Source organism: Lithobates pipiens, unplaced genomic scaffold (assembly GCF_037356315.1).
Source record: "Lithobates pipiens isolate NorthernLeopardFrog02 unplaced genomic scaffold, aLitPip1_a1.2 Scaffold_8, whole genome shotgun sequence".
Taxonomy (NCBI): Eukaryota; Metazoa; Chordata; class Amphibia; order Anura; family Ranidae; genus Lithobates; species Lithobates pipiens.
The window spans coordinates 682,407,320-682,425,388 of NW_027507903.1; the positions used below are offsets into that span (position 1 = coordinate 682,407,320).

The 18,069-nt window shown below is 46.7% G+C and overlaps 1 protein-coding gene across 1 annotated transcript in view; it reads right to left on the reverse strand.

Moving 5' to 3' along the window:
* Window positions 1-18,069, reverse strand: part of LOC143962539 (NACHT, LRR and PYD domains-containing protein 10-like) — a 53,537-nt gene that overhangs the window by 12,641 nt on the left and 22,827 nt on the right. Inside the window, exon 5 of the mRNA XM_077471811.1 lies at window positions 1,512-1,703. Coding sequence (XP_077327937.1) covers window positions 1,512-1,703 — 192 coding nt within the window. The remainder of the gene's footprint in view (window positions 1-1,511; window positions 1,704-18,069) is intronic.

Here is an 18,069-nt window from a genome sequence, read left to right on the forward strand (position 1 = left end):
ACGAACGGATTCTCCATCAATCACTCTGAGTTTCGCGGGGAACATCATGTTGTACTTGAGACCTTTGGTGCGCAGCTGGGCCTTGACTTGGTCGAATGTCCTGCGTTGCCTCTGCGTCTCCACAGAATAATCAGGAAAGAGCATTAATTTAGCATTTTCAAAGCGCAGGTCCCCCACCTTCCTCGCCTCCCGAAGAACCAGGTCTCTGTCTCGAAAGTTCAGAAGGCGGAAAATAAACGTGCGTGGCGGGGCTCCCGGCGGGCCACGAACCGACGGCATTCTATGCGCTCGTTCCACGACAAAGTGAGGAGAGAACTCAGCAAGCGGGAGAAGTGTACGTAACAAACGTTCGGTAAAGGCTTCGGTGTCACGGCCCTCCGACCTCTCCGGCAGGCCCACCAACCTCAGGTTGTTCCTCCTATTCCTGTTCTCGTGGTCCTCAGCCCTGGATTCCAGCGCCTTCACCCGCACCTGCAGGGTACGGAGGGAGGCATCATGGTCGCGGGTAACATCCTCCACGTCTCCAACCCTCCGCTCCGCCTCGGTAAGCGGCTCCCGGTGTTTATCCATATCTCGTCGGATAAGCCCCATGTCGAGCTGTATCTGCTCTATCTTAGTGGTTAGGGTAGTCTGGCAGCCTGTGATCGCTTGCATAAGAGCTTGGAATTGATCAGCACCCAGCGGTGGCGTGTCAGCGTGGTCCGTTTGAGACGCCATATTAATGTAGGCCTGGCCGCGTGCCGCGCGGGTCTGTAGCGGGGTTCCCGGCGGGGCTCCCGGTGCTGTGTGCTTCTTCCTGTGGGAACCGGAGCTGCCCCTGCGCATCCCCGAGCCTCACCACCGCTTCACCGGTCCAAGAGGATGGATAAATGTCCCCAAATGCCGGATAAATAGCCTGCCAGGTACAGAGCTCTCTGCAAACACGTCCTAGCTGGTTGCCATCTTGGCCACGCCCCCCCTCTTAGCTCATGCTTATGGTAGGCTACAGGAGGATAGAGAGGAAGCAGAAGCCCAGGACAACAAGGGATAGTCAGGAGATAGCCAAATGTTGGGGCAACTAGCAGACAAGGATAGACAGAGAACACGCCAAAGGTCAGGGTAACAAGCAGGCAGGGATAGTCAAAAAACAAGCCAAGATCGGTAACAGAAACAGACGTAGAGCACAAGGCAAGCAGGAGGCAGGAAACCAAACACACAATATTGCTCGGCAACGCAGGCTTGGAGAGCACAGTGTTAAATAGTGGTTCCTGTAGAGGCTAGGGTGGAGCCACGCTAAGGGAAGATTACTTAACCATACAGGTGTGAGACTGCAGGTCCTAAGGCTAATACACAGACCAGGTAAGAAACAGACAGGGCATGAAAGTATTTCTGCAGATTCATAACAGTACCCCCCCCCCCCCTTCTTATGAGGCCTCCCCTTCCCCTGCTTGGGACCAGGCTTGAAGGGGAACTTCAAATGGAACTTCCTCAGAAGATGAGGTGCAACGATTTCAGATGCAGGAATCCAAGACCTCTCCTCAGCACCAAAACCTTTCCAATCCACGAGATATTGAAGAACACCTTTACAGAAGCGAGAATCCAAAATTTGACTAACCCCGCACTCTTGATCATCCTCAGAGACTGGAGCCAAGGTCGGGAGAGGATGGGAGAACTTATTGAGAACTAAAGGCTTCAGAAGGGATACATGAAAGGAATTTGAGATCCTGTTTAAAACAAACAGGATTCCGCTTAGAAATTATATTGTAAAGATCAATGAATCTCGGGGCAAATTTCAGAGAAGGAACCCGGAGTCTGATGTTTATGGTGGAAAGCCAGACTTTGTCTCCTGGCTGTGGAGGAGGAGGCTTCTGCCTGCGAAGGTCAGCAAAAGCCTTGAATTTGTTGCCAGCTGTCTGGAGGGAATCATGAACATCAACCCACATGAAATTGAATGTTTCCTGAACTGTAGCCAAAGTTGGAATATCGGGAGAACAGGTCATAGGAAGAGGGAGCTGAGGATGTCTTCCATAAACTGTGACAAAGGGTGTCTTCTGAGAACTGACGTTAACATGATTATTGTGAGAAAACTCTGGCCACGGGAGTGGTTATGCCCAATTGTTGTGATGAGCCGAGACCAAGGCACAGAGAAAGACCTCTAACTTCTTATTAACCCTTTCAGTGTGACCATTGTATCGAGGATGATAAGAAGAGGTAAAATCCAAAGTAATGTTGAGGGATTTGCAAAAGGCTCTCCAAAAGCGAGTAGTAAACTAAACACCCCTACTTGAAACATGGGAAGGAACTCCATGAAGGTGAAAAATCTCATGCACAATAATGTAAACCAAGGCAGGAGCAGAAGGGAGACCAAGAAAAGGAACAAATTCGGCCATATTGGAGAATCAATCAAACACCACCCAAATGCACGTATTCTTCTCAGAAGACAGAAGATCGGTGATGAAATCCATGTTAATGTGAGACCAGGGCTCCTTAGGAATGGGTAAAAGCATGAGAAGACCAGCAGGAGCTTGTGTGGAGGATTTAGACTGGGCACAAACATCACAAGCCTTAACATAGTCTTTAACATCAGAATGAAGAGTAGGCCAACATTACTGATGAGGAAGAAAGATCGGAGGGCCCCGGCGTGACCTGCCACCTTGGAATCATGAGCCCAATGAAGGATCTTCATTGGTGAGAATGAAGGTCTTGCCAGGAGGAATTTTTGAGTCCAGGGTAGAATGGGCAAGAACACATAAGGTAGGAATGATCAATTCAGGTTCGGAGGTGGGCTCCTCATCCTGAATGTGAAAAGACCTAGAGAGTGCATCAGCCCGACTGTTGCAGGAACCAGATTTGTATGTAATAGAAACATTTAAATGGGAAAAGAAAGTACTCCACCTGACCTGTCTGGGATTCAGTCATTTGGCATTCTTTAAGTACTGCAGATTTTTTTTTTTTTTTTTTCAAAATATTTTATTGAATCAAGAAGAGGGTACAAAAACAACAGCATACATAAAGGCATGTAAGAAGCAAGGAAATACAAAGAAAATTCGTATGGCCCATATATAACAAAGATCACTTGGGATACAAAACAATGCAAGAAGGAGTATATTAATGCATGAGCAACAACACATAGATGAGAGAAAACAGTCAAGGTCGTGTAAGGAAGGCTAATCGGGAAAAGAAATAGCTACCAAAAAGAGACAACTTGTGAGGGTTCTCAACGGGGAGAACTCAGATGTAAGGGCCGAGGTTGAGGTAAGGGGGGGGGGTGAAACCCCCGTGTACAATGCCTGGAACATAAAGTAGTACCCATAAGAAAGATGGGGATGGGGAGGGTGGGAAGTGGTAAGACAGAGGGGTAGTAAGGGTGGGAGGGAGTGGGGGGGAGTGGAGTCCGCTCACCGATGTTCTCCATGGCACATACTGGGCTTATAGAAACTCACAGTGATATGCGAGATGTAGTGTCTGTTGTGGCCCAGGGCCAGACCAAATAGGCGATTAAGATATAGAGGAGAGATACAAAAAGCAGTCAATCTGGGCAAGAGAGACAGGTTGGAGTAGAAGCGCATGGACTACAGTGGCAGCGCCCGAATATACAGAGGAGGGTGGAACAAGGATCGACGAATTAAACGAAGAGACTTTGAGTGTGGTTATAACCCGGTGTAGTTTTGAAGTGTTTCCAACACGCCCATCTCGTGTTATATTTGGCAGGGGTGTCTTTTGCTATGTGGATCAGTTCCTCCATTTCTGAAATTCTGTTTATTCTGTGGAACCAGTCTTTAAGAGAGAGGACAGTCTGTGATTTCCAGAGGGTTGGGATGCATTGTTTAGCAGCATTAATCAAGTGGATAATTATTGATTTACGATAGGACGTTTGAGGCAGAGTAGTGTGATGTAATAGGAATTGGGCCGGAGTGTAAGGCAATTCGTAGGTTGTAATGTCCTGAATCAGTTTATGGATAGACCTCCAGAAGGGTTGGAGCAGGGGGCAGGACCACCAGACGTGAAGAAATGTACCTCTATGTTGGTGACACCGCCAACAACCGTCCGAGACAGAAGGGTCCCATTTGTGTAGTCTGTCTGGCGTTCTATACCATCTTGCTAGTATTTTGTAACTGTTTTCCTGAGTGGAAACGTTTACAGATCCTTTGTGGATATTAAAGAAAGCTGTTTCCCAATCTGAAGTACTGCAGATTTTTATGGTCAGTGAAAGTTGTTATGGAGTGCGGGGAATCCTCCAAGAGATGACGCCACTCCAATGACAATTTAATTGCAAGAAGTTCCCAATCACTAATATCGTAATTGTTCTCTGCCTGAGAATTTTTTTGGGAGAAAACGCACATGGTTGACATTTTTCCTCAAAGGATTGAAGAAGCACATCTCCCACCCCAATCAAGGAATCGTCCACTATAAAAAATGGAACCCCAGGGTTAGGTCACCTCAACAAAGGTCCAGAAACAAAGGCCTGTGTCAAGTCATGAAACACAGAGACAGCTTCATGAGGCCACTCCTTCACATTTGCACCCTTTTTGGTCAAGGCGATAATAGGGGCAGCAATGGAGGAGTAATTCCTAATGAACTGCCTGTAATAATTAGTGAACCCAAGAAAGCACTGTGTGGCCTTAAAGCTTGCAGGAAGAGGCCAGTTAGTAATGACTGAGACCTTTCCAGGATCCATATGAAGACCCAAGCTAAAAACAAAGCATCCCCAAATCAGAACCTTGGAACATTCAAAAAGAACATTTCTCCAGCTTTGCATACAGATTATTTTCTCTAAGGCACTGAAGTACAATCCGGACATGGTCTTTGTGAACAAGCAGATTTTTAGAAAAGATGAGAATGCCACCCAGATAGATGACAACAAATTGATAAATCAGATCCCTGAAGATCTTGTTGACAAAGTTTTAGAACACAGCTGGGGCATTATACACACTAAAGGGCATAACAAAGTATTCATAATGCCCATCTCTAGTGTTAAATGATGTTCATCACCCCTCCGTATCTGGATCAGATTGTATGCACCCCAGAGATCCAACTTAGTGAAAATGGAGCCACCTTTCAATCTGTTAAACAGGTCTGGTATTAAAGGTAAAGGGTATCAGTTGTTGATCGTCAGAGCATTTAAGCCTCGATAGTCAATGCAGGGTCTTAAGGTCCTCTCCTTCTTGGCTACACAAAAGATCCCTGCTCCCACCGGGAATGAGAATTTCCAAATAAATCCCTCTCTTTAGATTCTCCGCAACACACTCAAACATGGTACAAAGGATAGGTCTGGCCCCTGAGCAGTATTGACCGGGAACAAGGTCAATGGCACACTCTAAAGGCCTGTGGGGAGGAAGTACTTCAGCCAATTTTTTGCAGAATACATCCCAGAACTCGCTATATGCAGCAGGAAGAGCAGGAGATACTGATGTCGTGACCACAGGAATTATATTCTTTGGGGTAACCTTGAGTAGGCAGGACGAAAAACATGAGGGACCTCAAGCCAAGATCTGCTGAATAGTAGACATGTGCATTCTTTTTCGTCCAAATTCATTTTCATCCGAATTTCAGGTATTATCGTTATCATTTTAACAAACGATAACGAAAGTGCAGAATCCGAAAAACGAAAGATCCGACATAAACAAATGCTTTATTTTCTTTTTCGTTGTGAAAACAGTTCGATATAGATAGGAGATTCGACGCTGACAATAACAATCTGTGTCCATTGAACCTGTGGTCGAATGTGCCTAACCTTAACTCTATTAGTCCAAGATTATTCTACATAGAGAGAAAAGATTTGACGTAGAGAGGAAAGATTCAACATAGAAAGAAATGATTGCTGCTGGAATTGGGTGGAATTGCAGCTAAACTATACAGTCATACAGTTTAGCTGCTCCGTCGAATCTTCTTTGAACATTCGACAGACACCATAAGCCTTCAATGACAGATTTGACCTTAATTCCTTTGGATTTGCAATTTTTAACGAAAAACAAAATAAACAAAAACGAATTTCGGGAGTAACTAAATAAATTTATTTTTCGGACAAAAACGAAATTCCGAAACAAAATATTTCAGTGTGCACATGTCTACTGAATAGTCCAATCAATGGATAATGGAGCTGTAACCAAGCAAGGCCCAATACAATGAGGGTTGAGGCTTTAGGTAGCAAGAGAAAGGTGTACTCCACAAGGAGTGGATATCCTATCGACATCTTAACAGGGAAGGTCTGGAAGTGGATGGGCCTCCCAGGAAGAACAGTGCCATCAATCGCCAAAATCACCAGTGGAGTGGTGAGAGGTGAAAGAGGAATTTTCATGGAAGATGGTTCCCCAGTCTATGAAATTGCCAGCGGCTCCGAAATCCAGGTAGGCCGTTACCAAATGAGGGGAAGCATTGACATGGAGGAGCACAGAAAGAAGGAGACGGGATGATGAAGGTGATTTCCCTGGGTCAAATACGCCACCTTGCAGATGTATTAGACTCATGTTTCCCGGATGGAGAGAGCAGGTATCCCAAAAAAGACCTTTGCTCCCACAGTAGACACACAAGCCCAGAGTTCTTCTTCTGTTCTAACACGCTCTACAGGAGGTAACCTAGACCAGCCCAGCTGCATAGGTTCCACAGCTGGCTCGGGCTGCTCCATGCATCAAGGAGAGGGGAGCTCGGGCTGGCTAAGGATCATGGAGAACTGACGCCTTTTCTCTAGGGTCCTCCCCTGGAAGCAAATATCGATTTGATTGCAGAGGGAGATGCCATGATCCAGACCTGAGGGAATGGTTCCTCCTGCCAAATCATTCACTCTGTCTGAGAGGCCTTGTAAAAAGGTTGCAAGTGTAGTGGCGACACTTTTAAAAGGTGTCCGCTATGTGTAAATTTTGTTTTTTTTTCTCTCAGAACAGTAAAGGGGTTCTGAGGGTTAATTGTGTAGGTTTTTACTTTGGCATCAGTTTGGCTGGGCTGTGTTAGGGTTCTGCCTGGTCATGTGTACAGTCAGGTGCACATGACAGACCCAGAACCAGACCTGCTTGGACGTTTTGGGTATCGGCATTCCCCGGAGCCAATCAGAGGGTGCGTCTGGCCCCGCTGAGTAAGGGTACTTAAGATGCTGGAGTCACGTGTTCAGGGTTCGTTCGGATATAACTTCCTGTTCTGGAGTCTGGATCGGGTTAGCCCCATGAGGAGTTCCGGTCATGGGAGCGTGTGCCACCCGCAACATGGTCAGTTTGACTAGCCCCACAGACCCGCTTGGTCTGGGGCAAGGATCCATCTGTTCCCGAGTCCCGGAACCGGCTGGCCCGAGGCGCAGTAACAGAGGGAGGATTCAAGGCGTCTGGGTGTGCTCTCAACTTGGAGGGGCACCGTAGCTCGTGTAAGCAACCGGGGGAGGACTCTTCGGAGGAGGGCCAACAAGCTGGCATCCCAAGAAGTGCCTGGTTGCTGGGTTGTCAAGGACACTAACGAATTCACGCTTTTCCAATACTGCCAAGGAGACAGAGAACGTTCCAGGTACTGAGGAAAGGTTCCTGTTCACTTTGATTGCAACTTTTCTTCAAGGTCAGAGAATTTGCAAGTTCTGAATTCAAGTGCTGACTGCCATAATCTCTGGCTAGAGATTTGTTCAGCTTTGGAGCACCCACCTGCGAGTGGCTACTCTCTGGGTTTGCATTTGAGACTTCCTAATAGTAAGCAGTTCAAGGTGCCTGAGTTTCTTCACCCTTGCCCTCTGTTCCCATACAATACTGTGTTATTGGATGTTACCCCTGCAAATAAAAACCTTTCTAAAGGACTTCTATGGTGTCAGCGTCCAAAGTCGTTTGGTACTAACTCTGGGAACCCCTAGACCTGGAAGAACAAGCCAAGAGGAGGTAACCGGTAAGCCCAAAAGTTAAGGCCGCCCCATCGAGGGTTATGGCCGCTACATATGTGAACAAAAATAACCATAGACCACCTCGGTAGTATGTGTTACCATGTGTAACTGTGTAAAAACAATAATTAATATATTCAAGTGAATAAAATATCTGCAAATAAGAAAAACGCAACATAAAACGTCCATGTGTCTATGGGGCCTATTCAAAGGGCCTATATCAATTGTGCTATAAAAGAAAAGTCCATATAAGTGATGATGTGAATATAACCAAACTTCTCAGCATTCGGAAAAAAAATAGATGTTCTTGTAACTAAAACATGACATTAATGCCGCTTACCAGATCAGTTGGACCTCAAGTTATAGAGATCATAAGAGCCTGAAGCATCAGCCTGCCAGCAACCATAACCTTTCCCCTGTCCTTCCATTCAGGGAATGCTCTCTCATCCAGCCCCAACGACCAAAGGTAAGTGCTCTCTTCTCACAATCTTGAATACCAAGATCAAGGAGTAAACTGCCTCAAACCAGGGTCTTTTTACAGAGATAGTCCTGGAAGTTTGCCACTCGATAGGGGAAAAAAGAGGAGGAAGGCTTCATAGTGCAGATAAGCTTCAAAATAAGGGGTTTATTTCACTAAAAAATCACGGCAAGCATACACAGCAAGCATTGCAATCATAAAAAAACAGGAACAAAAAATTGTTAAAAAATGCAGAAACAGCCAAGGATCAAACCAAATAGCTGAATGAAAAAAAACCAACATAATGACGTCAGAATCAATTACTCAACTGACACGTTTTCCCATAGAAGGCATCAACTGGGAACAGAGACATGATTCGATATCAGCACATCACGCTTAAATACTCAGGAAGCAGGGGAGACATCGGAAGTAACATTTTTCCATCTTCCTCCCATTGTCGTCCGATAAGTTGGATACCCTTTTGGCAAAATTATCACAAAAGTCGCCAAAAAAACATCCACTACCTCAAAAAGTCCTCAAACAAATGAAGTACAAATTGAAAATTATTTGCTGATGCTTTAATGCTGAGAAGTTTGGTTATATTCACATAATCACTTATATGGACTTTTGTTTTATAGCACAATTGATATAGGCCTTTTGAAGAGGCCCCACGGTGTGATCACTATTCACATGGACGTTTTGTGTTGCCTTTTTCTTATTTGAAGATATTTGTTCACTTGAACATATTAATTATTGTTTTTACACAGTTACGCACGGTAACACATACTACCGAGGTGGTCTATGGTTATTTTTGTTCATTGTTTGATAATTAGTGAATAATTAGTGGATGCTCGCTTGTTTCTTTTGGATTACAGAGTCCCAATAGTCTGGCCACATGCGTCCTGCGTCCGCCATCTTGCTCCCTGAGCCTCGTCTGTAAAACATTGCTGTATCTCGAACTGTACATCATTTTGCTTTCCCTGCTTTATGAGATGTCTCAGTCTCCCGTTGTTTAGGCGGGTACATGCTAAAAAGGTATAGGTGGCCCCTATGATGATTTTAATATGAGAAGCCAGTCAGCAATATGAAGCAGTGATTCCTATGCAGATATCTCAATTCACTGCTAGCTGGAGTCCAACATTAGAGCCTATTGCCCTGTACACACAGTCGGAAATTCCGACGGAAAAGGTCCGATCGGATAATGTTGTCGGAAAATCCGATCGTGTGTGGGCTCTATCGGACTTTTTCCGTTGGAAATTCAGATGGAAAAAGTTTGAGAGCAGGACCTAAAATTTTCCGACAACAAAATCCAATCAGACTTTTTCCGATCGCTTGTAGAGAATTCTGACAAGCAAAGTGCCACGCATGCTCAGAATAAATTACGAGACGAAAGCTATTGGCTACTGGCCTCTACATAGTCCCGTCGTACGCAACGACCGCCACCGCGTTCAGAATGATCAGATTTTCCGACAACTTTGTCCGACCATGTGTATGCAACACAAGTTTCGGCCAAAATCCGTCTGAAAAAATCTGACAGATTTTGTGGTCGGAATGTCCGACCGTGTGTACAGGGCATTAGACTTCTAGAGGGGGTATCAGGACACTCCAGCAGGGGTCCCTAACAATGGGGGGAGATTACAGCTGACTAAAACGATTATCTACAACAGTGGGAGATATACCTGGCACCGCAAGACTATTAGATAATGTATACAGTTCAATATAAATAAGCATTTACAGTGTAAACTGAAGTAAATAGTAGTGCTAAACAGTATAAATAAATAAACCCAGTGACAAGTGATAGTGATCAACACGAATACATAAATAAACAACTAATAATAAAGTTTTTGCAAAAATAGTGCATACATGAGACTGGATTGTCTCAAACAAGGAAAGCTGAATGTATGCTGATGTGAAATCTTCAAAGTGTGCGCTCATTGTTTCCACTCCCCTTTGGTTAAACACTCACCGAATGGCGATGCCTTGCACTCTCATGCTTGGCTAAACAGCATCAACCCTTACAGGGTTAAACATCCACCAATATCCAGGCGTGACACCCAATATCATGCACTCTCCATATATAATGAAACAAAGTGCTCCAATGGTGCATGACTATGGTATTAACTATGGCTTGTTACCTACTATCCCAATAACTTTACCCTTCCCTCTAATGACCGCACAACACTGAAATGGAGTAAATTGGCCATAGCAGCCGTTTTATTAACCAAATATAAATCTAAAATAAATTACCATAATAATTAACATAATAACCTTTTTAACCACCTCAATACAGTGCAGTTACACCCCTTCCTGACCAGACCAATTTTCAGCTTTCAGCGCACTTACAGTTTGAATGACAATTACTCAGTCATCCAACACTGTATCCATATGAAACTTGCGTCCTTTTTTCCACACAAATAGAGCTTTCTTTTAGTGGTATTTAATCACTAGTGGGTTTTTTATTTTTTGTGCTATAAATAAAATAAAACGTATATTTTGTGAAAAAAATGCCTTTTTCTTCGTTTCTGTCATAAATTTTTGCTAATTAGTAACTTTTCTTCATAAATTTTGGCCAAAATTTATACTGCTACATATCTTTGGTAAAAATAACCCACATTAGTGTATATTATTTGGTCTTTGTGAAAGTTATAGAGTCTACAAACTATGGTGCCAATCACTGAAAATTGATCACTTCTGATCAGGCCTTCAGTACATCAGGTGTACCTCATTTCTTGAGACACTAACAAGTCAGGAAAGTACAAATACCCCCCAAATGACCCCTTTTTACAAAGTAGACATCCCAAGGTATTAAGTAAGTAGCATGGTGAGTTTTTTTAAATTGTCATTTTTTACCACAATTCTTTGCAAAATTAAGATTTTTATTTTTATTTATTTTTTTTTTTACTAAATTGTCATATTATCAGGTTATTTCTCACACACAGCATATGCATACAACACATTACACCCCAAAATACATTCTGCTACTCTTCCCGAGTACGGCGATACCACATGTGTGAGACTTTTACACAGCCTGGCCACATACAGAGCACCAACATTGATGTAGTACCTTCAGACGTTCTATGAGCAAAAATTACGCATCTCATTTCTCAACCACCTATTACACTTTTGAAGGCCCTGGAGTACCAGGACAATGTAATTTCCCATAAAATGACCCCATTTTGGAAAGCAAACACCCCAACGTATAATCTGTGAGGCATAATGAGTCTTTTGAATGGTTAATTTTTTTCCAAAAGTTTTTGGAATATGTGGAAAAAAATTTAAACGCATTTTTTTTTTTACACAAAATTGTCAATTTATAAGATATTTCTAACACATAGCATGTATATAGCAAAAATTATACCCCAAAATACATTCTGCTACTCCTCCCGAGTATGGCGATACCACATGTGTAGGACTTTTACACAGCCTGGCCACATAGAGAGGCCGAACATTGAAGTAGTACGTTCAGGCGTTCTAGGAGCATAAATGACACATCTCATTTCATTCCTACCCATCACACTTTTGAAGGTCCTGGACCACCAGGACAGTGAAATTATCCACAAAATGACTCCATTTTGGAAAGCAAACACCCCAACGTATATTCTGTGAGACATGGGCTGCAAATAGGTACTCGGGTACTCTGATGGGCTGGAGATAGGTACTCGGGTACTCTGATGGCCTGGTGACAGGTACTCGGGTACTCTGGTGGCCTGGTGACAGGTACTCGGGTACTCTGGTGGCCTGGTGACAGGTACTCGGGTACTCTGGTGGCCTGGTGACAGGTACTCGGGTACTCTGATGGCCTGGTGACAGGTACTCGGGTACTCTGATGGCCTTGAGACAGGTACTCTGGTACTCTGATGGCCTGGTGACAGGTACTCGGGTACTCAGATGGACTGGAATAGGTACTCGGGTACTCTGATGGCCTGGTGACAGGTACTCGGGTACTCTGGTGGCCTGGTGACAGGTAATCGGGTACTCTGGTGGCCTGGTGACAGGTACTCGGGTACTCTGGTGGCCTGGTGACAGGTACTCGGGTACTCTGATGGCCTGGTGACAGGTACTCGGGTACTCTGATGGCCTGGTGACAGGTACTCAGGTACTCTGATGGTCTGGTGACAGGTACTCAGGTACTCTGATGGTCTGGTGACAAGTACTCAGGTACTCTGATGGCCTGGTGACAAGTACTCAGGTACTCTGATGGCCTGGTGACAGGTACTCTGATGGTTTGGTGACTGGTATTTGGGTACTCTGAAGGGCGGTGACAGGTACTCATATGGACTGTGACAGGTACTCGGGTACTCAGATGAACTGTGACAGGTACTCGGGTACTCAGATGGGCTGTGACAGGTACTCGGGTACCCTGATGGACTGTGACAGGTACTCGGTACTCTAATGGACTGTGACAGGTACTCGGGTACCCTGATGGACTGTGACAGGTACTCGGTACTCTAATGGACTGTGACAGGTACTCGGTACTCTAATGGACTGTGACAGGTACTCGGTACTCTAATGGACTGTGACAGGTACTCGGTACTCTAATGGACTGTTACAGGTACTCGGTACTCTAATGGGCTATGACAGATACTCAGGTACCCTGATGGACTGTGACAGGTACTCGGGTACCCTGATGGGCCGTGACAGGTACTCGGGTACCCTGATGGGCCGTGACAGGTACTCGGGTACCCTGATGGGCCGTGACAGGTACTCGGGTACCCTGATGGGCCGTGACAGGTACTCGGGTACCCTGATGGGCCGTGACAGGTACTCGGGTACCCTGATGTGCCGTGACAGGTACTCGGGTACCCTGATGTGCCGTGACAGGTACTCGGGTACCCTGATGTGCCGTGACAGGTACTCGGGTACTCTGATGTGCCGTGACAGGTACTCGGGTACTCTGATGTGCCGGGACAGGTACTCAGGTACTCTGATGTGCCAGGACAGGTACTCAGGTACTCAGATGTGCCGGGACAGGTACTCGGGTACTCTGATGTGCCGGGACAGGTACTCGGGTACTCAGATGGGCTGGGACAGGTACTCGGGTACTCTGATGGGCTGTGACAGGTACTCAAATACTCTGATGGACTGTGACAGGTACTCTGATGGACTGTGATTGACAGGTACTATGAGGGGTTGTGACAGGTCCTCTTTAATTGAGGGGGGGGGCAATCAGTATGATTGGTGTACACTGTATGCGGTAACGGGATGTTACCGCAATCTCCTCCTCACACACCATCGGTGTGTGAGGAGGAGAACCCGGTAACATCCCGTTACCGCGGTTTGTTTACATTTTGGTGATCGGCTGTGAAAGGATCACAGCCGATCACGTGGGTAACCAGCCGGCCAATGGCTGTTTACCAGCGTCGGTGGCGAGCAGTGTTCCTGGGGAACACGCCACCACCGACGTGCACGCGCAGCGCGCTCGCGATCGCGCGCATGCGCCGTGCACGTTCGGGGTGTGACCATCTGTGATCGGCCGTGACTTCATCACGGCCGATCACGTGGTAAACAGCCATAACGAATGGCTGTTCACCCCCTTCGGTGGCGAGCGGTGTCTCCGTGACACGCCACCACCGAAGAAACAGGGATGCGCATGCACGATCACGCGCATTCCCTGTTTAAACGGGAGGCCGTCATATGACGTCCTCCCGCCACAATAGCTGCGCCGCCTGGCCGTCATTTGACGGCCAGCGGTCGGCAACTAGTTAAACATAACATCCAATGTATTCACTAAAATGGAGCACAAGGTCCCAATAGGCATAAAACCAGAACTGTACCTGCTAGTGACTTCTCAGGACTCCAGTCGTGAAACCACCGACTCGAAGACAACTAGCACGTACCCATATACCAACTGGGAGCCGTACCTCAGACGGGTCCCTACACCATACCTTTTTGATGACCCCATTTGATCTAAAAGGACCTTGCACCCCGCCACCACCACTCAAACCTGACACCTTAGGTTTAAGCGGACATCCACACCCTCAGGGCCCTCTGGATACCCTCCTCCAAACCAAGAAACCACATATTGATCCCAATGGCATTCAAATGAACACTGTCCCCGCGTAAATATCTCCAAGGTTCAACCTCCAACTTGTTGTGTCGCACCACCAAACCTCCATTGCACATCAGAAACCTTGCCACCTCCCGATTTACCTTAACCCCTTTCCTTGTTAATGCCTGCAACCGACTTGGACCACCTCCATTCCGTATGAGCTACCATATCAGACCATACTATCAACAAGTCCGGGTAATCTATTAGAAGCCGCAGGAAGTCAAATTTAACATCCCATATGAGCTCCCTCATGGACTGCAGCCCTAAATAGTTCCCCCCAGCATGCACCACTAACACATCAAGGGCTCTATCCAGGTGAGTATAGCGCTAAATCTCAGGAACTACTCTGCTCCACAATAGACCGGGCATCCCGATCTAGCAGACCACTGCCTCCTCCCTAGGAATGCCCAATTGACGTCTGTCAGGCCGAACATTAGCTCTACTTGCTGTCCAGTGGACATATGAGTGGCCCAATATCCAGATCAAGCGGGAGCCCATCTCTGTAAAGAAAAAAACAACACCACACACATAGAAGGAAGAACACCAAGCCAGCCTCCACCCTAAGAAAACAGGGGGGACAGACAGGTCAGCATACAGTCACAAACCCCACATAAATTAACTTACTCATAACAACTGAGGATGAACATACAGGCGATAATGCCTACCAATTCACCACAATGCCCCCTCACTCAGACACCAGCGCGCACCTTCCGTTGTGGTCCCAATGCGAAAGGAATGAGAAGAAAAATCTGACTGACAGAAACCTAACACCCCTAAACACCTAAACACTGCCATGAATTGATACCAAGACAAAGCTGAACCATCTGCATGCAATAGCAGGGGTCCAACCGTGCCTGTTGGCAACTTCAAAAAATGCGAAACAACCTGCATCGGACAAGCCAAACAACTGGTAACTGGTAATGCCAAACAACTTCACTCGAACCCCCCGCCCAACTTGATCAGTCTGGGATCTTCGTATCCAAAAAAACAAAGCACAGAATTACTGCTGCATTGCACGTCAGCTGACTGCAAACCATCAGACCCCCCTCTGGAAGAAGAAACCGATTCCCGATACGCAGCACTCCAAAAATGCAGAGGAAAAAGCCATTTCATATGGGCTTCATATGCAGACAAGCACACTTCTGGAACAATGAACCTAACAAGTTGAATGACACCAGACGGCGACCATCCACTGGCCGACGCCCCCTACGGTAATATTTTACCGCTTGCCACACCAAAAAATCCTTAGTGCCATCCCTGCGACCCAACAACTTGAACAAAAAGGCCAACCTCGCCAGCTTACTATTCAATGCCAACACCGAAACTCCCATCTCCACCTTCTGACCTATGAGATACAATACCAAGAACCCCTCATCACCTTCAGCTACTGTCCCACACAAACCATGGACCAGACCGAACCACTCCTCCCAGGTTTTTGAATACACTGACCAGGTAGCCTCACTCATCGACCACCGAATCAGCATCACAGTCACTCAAGGCAATCTGCCACAGCTGTGTCGGACAAGGAACTCCCAGTTGCACTGCTCCCGGAGCCAACAATCAAACTTGTCCCACTAAAACCGGGAAAGAGCATTGGCCAAGGAATTAGTGCCTCCCGGGACATGAAAAGCATATACAAAAGCATTGCAACGCAAACAAGCCAACACCAAATGCCTCAATAAACGCACAATCAATGGTGATGACGCTAACGCGCTATTGATAGCCTGCACGACAGCCATATTATCGCAATTAAAATGGATCTTCTTGTTGCAGAACTGAGAACCTCAAAGCTCCACTGCAAGGACAATCGGAAACAGTTCCAAAAGTGGCAAATTCCTGGTAAACCCAGCCTCTCGCCATTCCAATGGCCATGGCCCCGCACTCCACTGCCCCCAAAATATGCACCATAACTCGCCGATCCCGCGGCATCAGTAAATATCTCCAAATCAAAACTGGACATAGTTTCAGACATCCACACGGACTTGCCATTATAAGAATCCAAAAAGGATTCCCACACTCACAGATCTGCCCTATGTTCCCGTGTCAGGCAAATGTGATGCCCCGGAGCCTGAACCCCCACTGTAGATGCCGCCAGCCAGCGGTTAAAAACCCTGTCCATCGGCATTACCCGAAAAGCAAAGTTGAGTTTTCCTAGCAGTGACTGAAGTCGAAAGAAAGTATCGAAAGACGTGTATGGACTCATTCATCAAACCTCCAGGGATAGGACAAATCATGGATCAATCTAAACTTGTTGGGTTCCTTCTTGGGGACCACCCCCAAAAGAGAAACCAATAAATTATCCAGCCGTGAAGAGGCAGAAGGACCCGCCATGCGGCCCAGCTCAACCTCTTTTGCTAATTTTGCGGACACCACTTCCGGGCTAGCCAATGCCAACCTAAAATTGTCTGAAGGTTGGGGGGGGGGGTGAGTAAGCCTACACGGAATATGACAACCCTCGGTGAATCCCAAAGCCAGCAGTTCTGTTGCCTCCCTCTGTGGATACCTACCTAGAAACAGATGCATCCTTACTACGCTCACCAGAGTCCTCCCTTTTTCCCGCAAGCTCCCCCGTTCTGCCCTTGTCTCTTTGTGTACATCTATTGAGAGAATGGGAGCCCCCGCAGCTTGAGCACTCGTGTTTAAATTCCCTTCACTAAACGCCCAACAACACCCCTTATGTTTGTTTGCCGACCGTCCAGAGGAAGAAGATTCTCTGGCCCCTGACTGAAAAATGAAGTCCCAGCCCGCACCGAGGTCATGAGCCGCATCCAAAGAACAATGTCTTTGTGGTCCTAGCACAAAGACAGGCATAGGGCCTTGCGTTGACGGAGCTGCTCATCGTACCTGAGCCAGGCTGGACCCCGATAAGCGCAATAAGCTTCCCCGATCACATCCAAATAGCAAAAGAGTGGAGAAATGGCACCCTTTCCTCTATAACACTAGCTAAAATAGCAAATGTCTGAAGCCAATTTGTAAACGACTGAGGAATAAGCCTGTATCTCCTCTTCTCCTCCTTCTCCTTCTTACTGTCATCTAACTTACCTCTATCCAGATAACATTTTTCCAGCGGAATCAGGGAAAATTTCAACGTACTCACCCTTCCAAAAGTTGTCCTGCACTTCCTGCTTGAGGTGTGCTCCCAGCGGCCCCTCGAAACAAATGTACACTTCACATTTGGCCAAATCCGCCAAACTAACCCGGTTCCACCTCCTTATCTAGCACCTTACCTTATCCGCCGTACCATCCTCCTACTGGCACTTGCGCCACCCCCGCTCCCAAGACAGTTGGTGCCCCTGGAGCTGCTTGTGGCGGATTGGACAATGTCCAGGTCTCTGCTGTTAACGTGCTGCCAGCCACCACCAGAGGCCCTGGTACACTTGTACTCGCATCAGGATGGGGGACCCAAGCCACCATGGTCAACTCAGGCCGCCATGGGTAACCCAGAACTTGGCCAGCTGCCACAAAATGTCTTTCAAACCCGGCAATAGCTGCGCCAGATCCTGCGTGCCAAACCCTGACCTCTCAGAATCCACCGCCACCCCAGTCCCTGACACAGAAACACCATTCAACACCCCCCGAGAAACCATACCCCCAACCACAATCACACACATGGAAGACAAAGAGGGTTGTTCTAACAGCCGCTTACCAGGCTGCCACAGAATTGAACGTCCATGAGCCATCACTGCACTCTCCACCGCTGCTGACACCTCCACTGGCTCCTCTATATCTTCCAGCTCC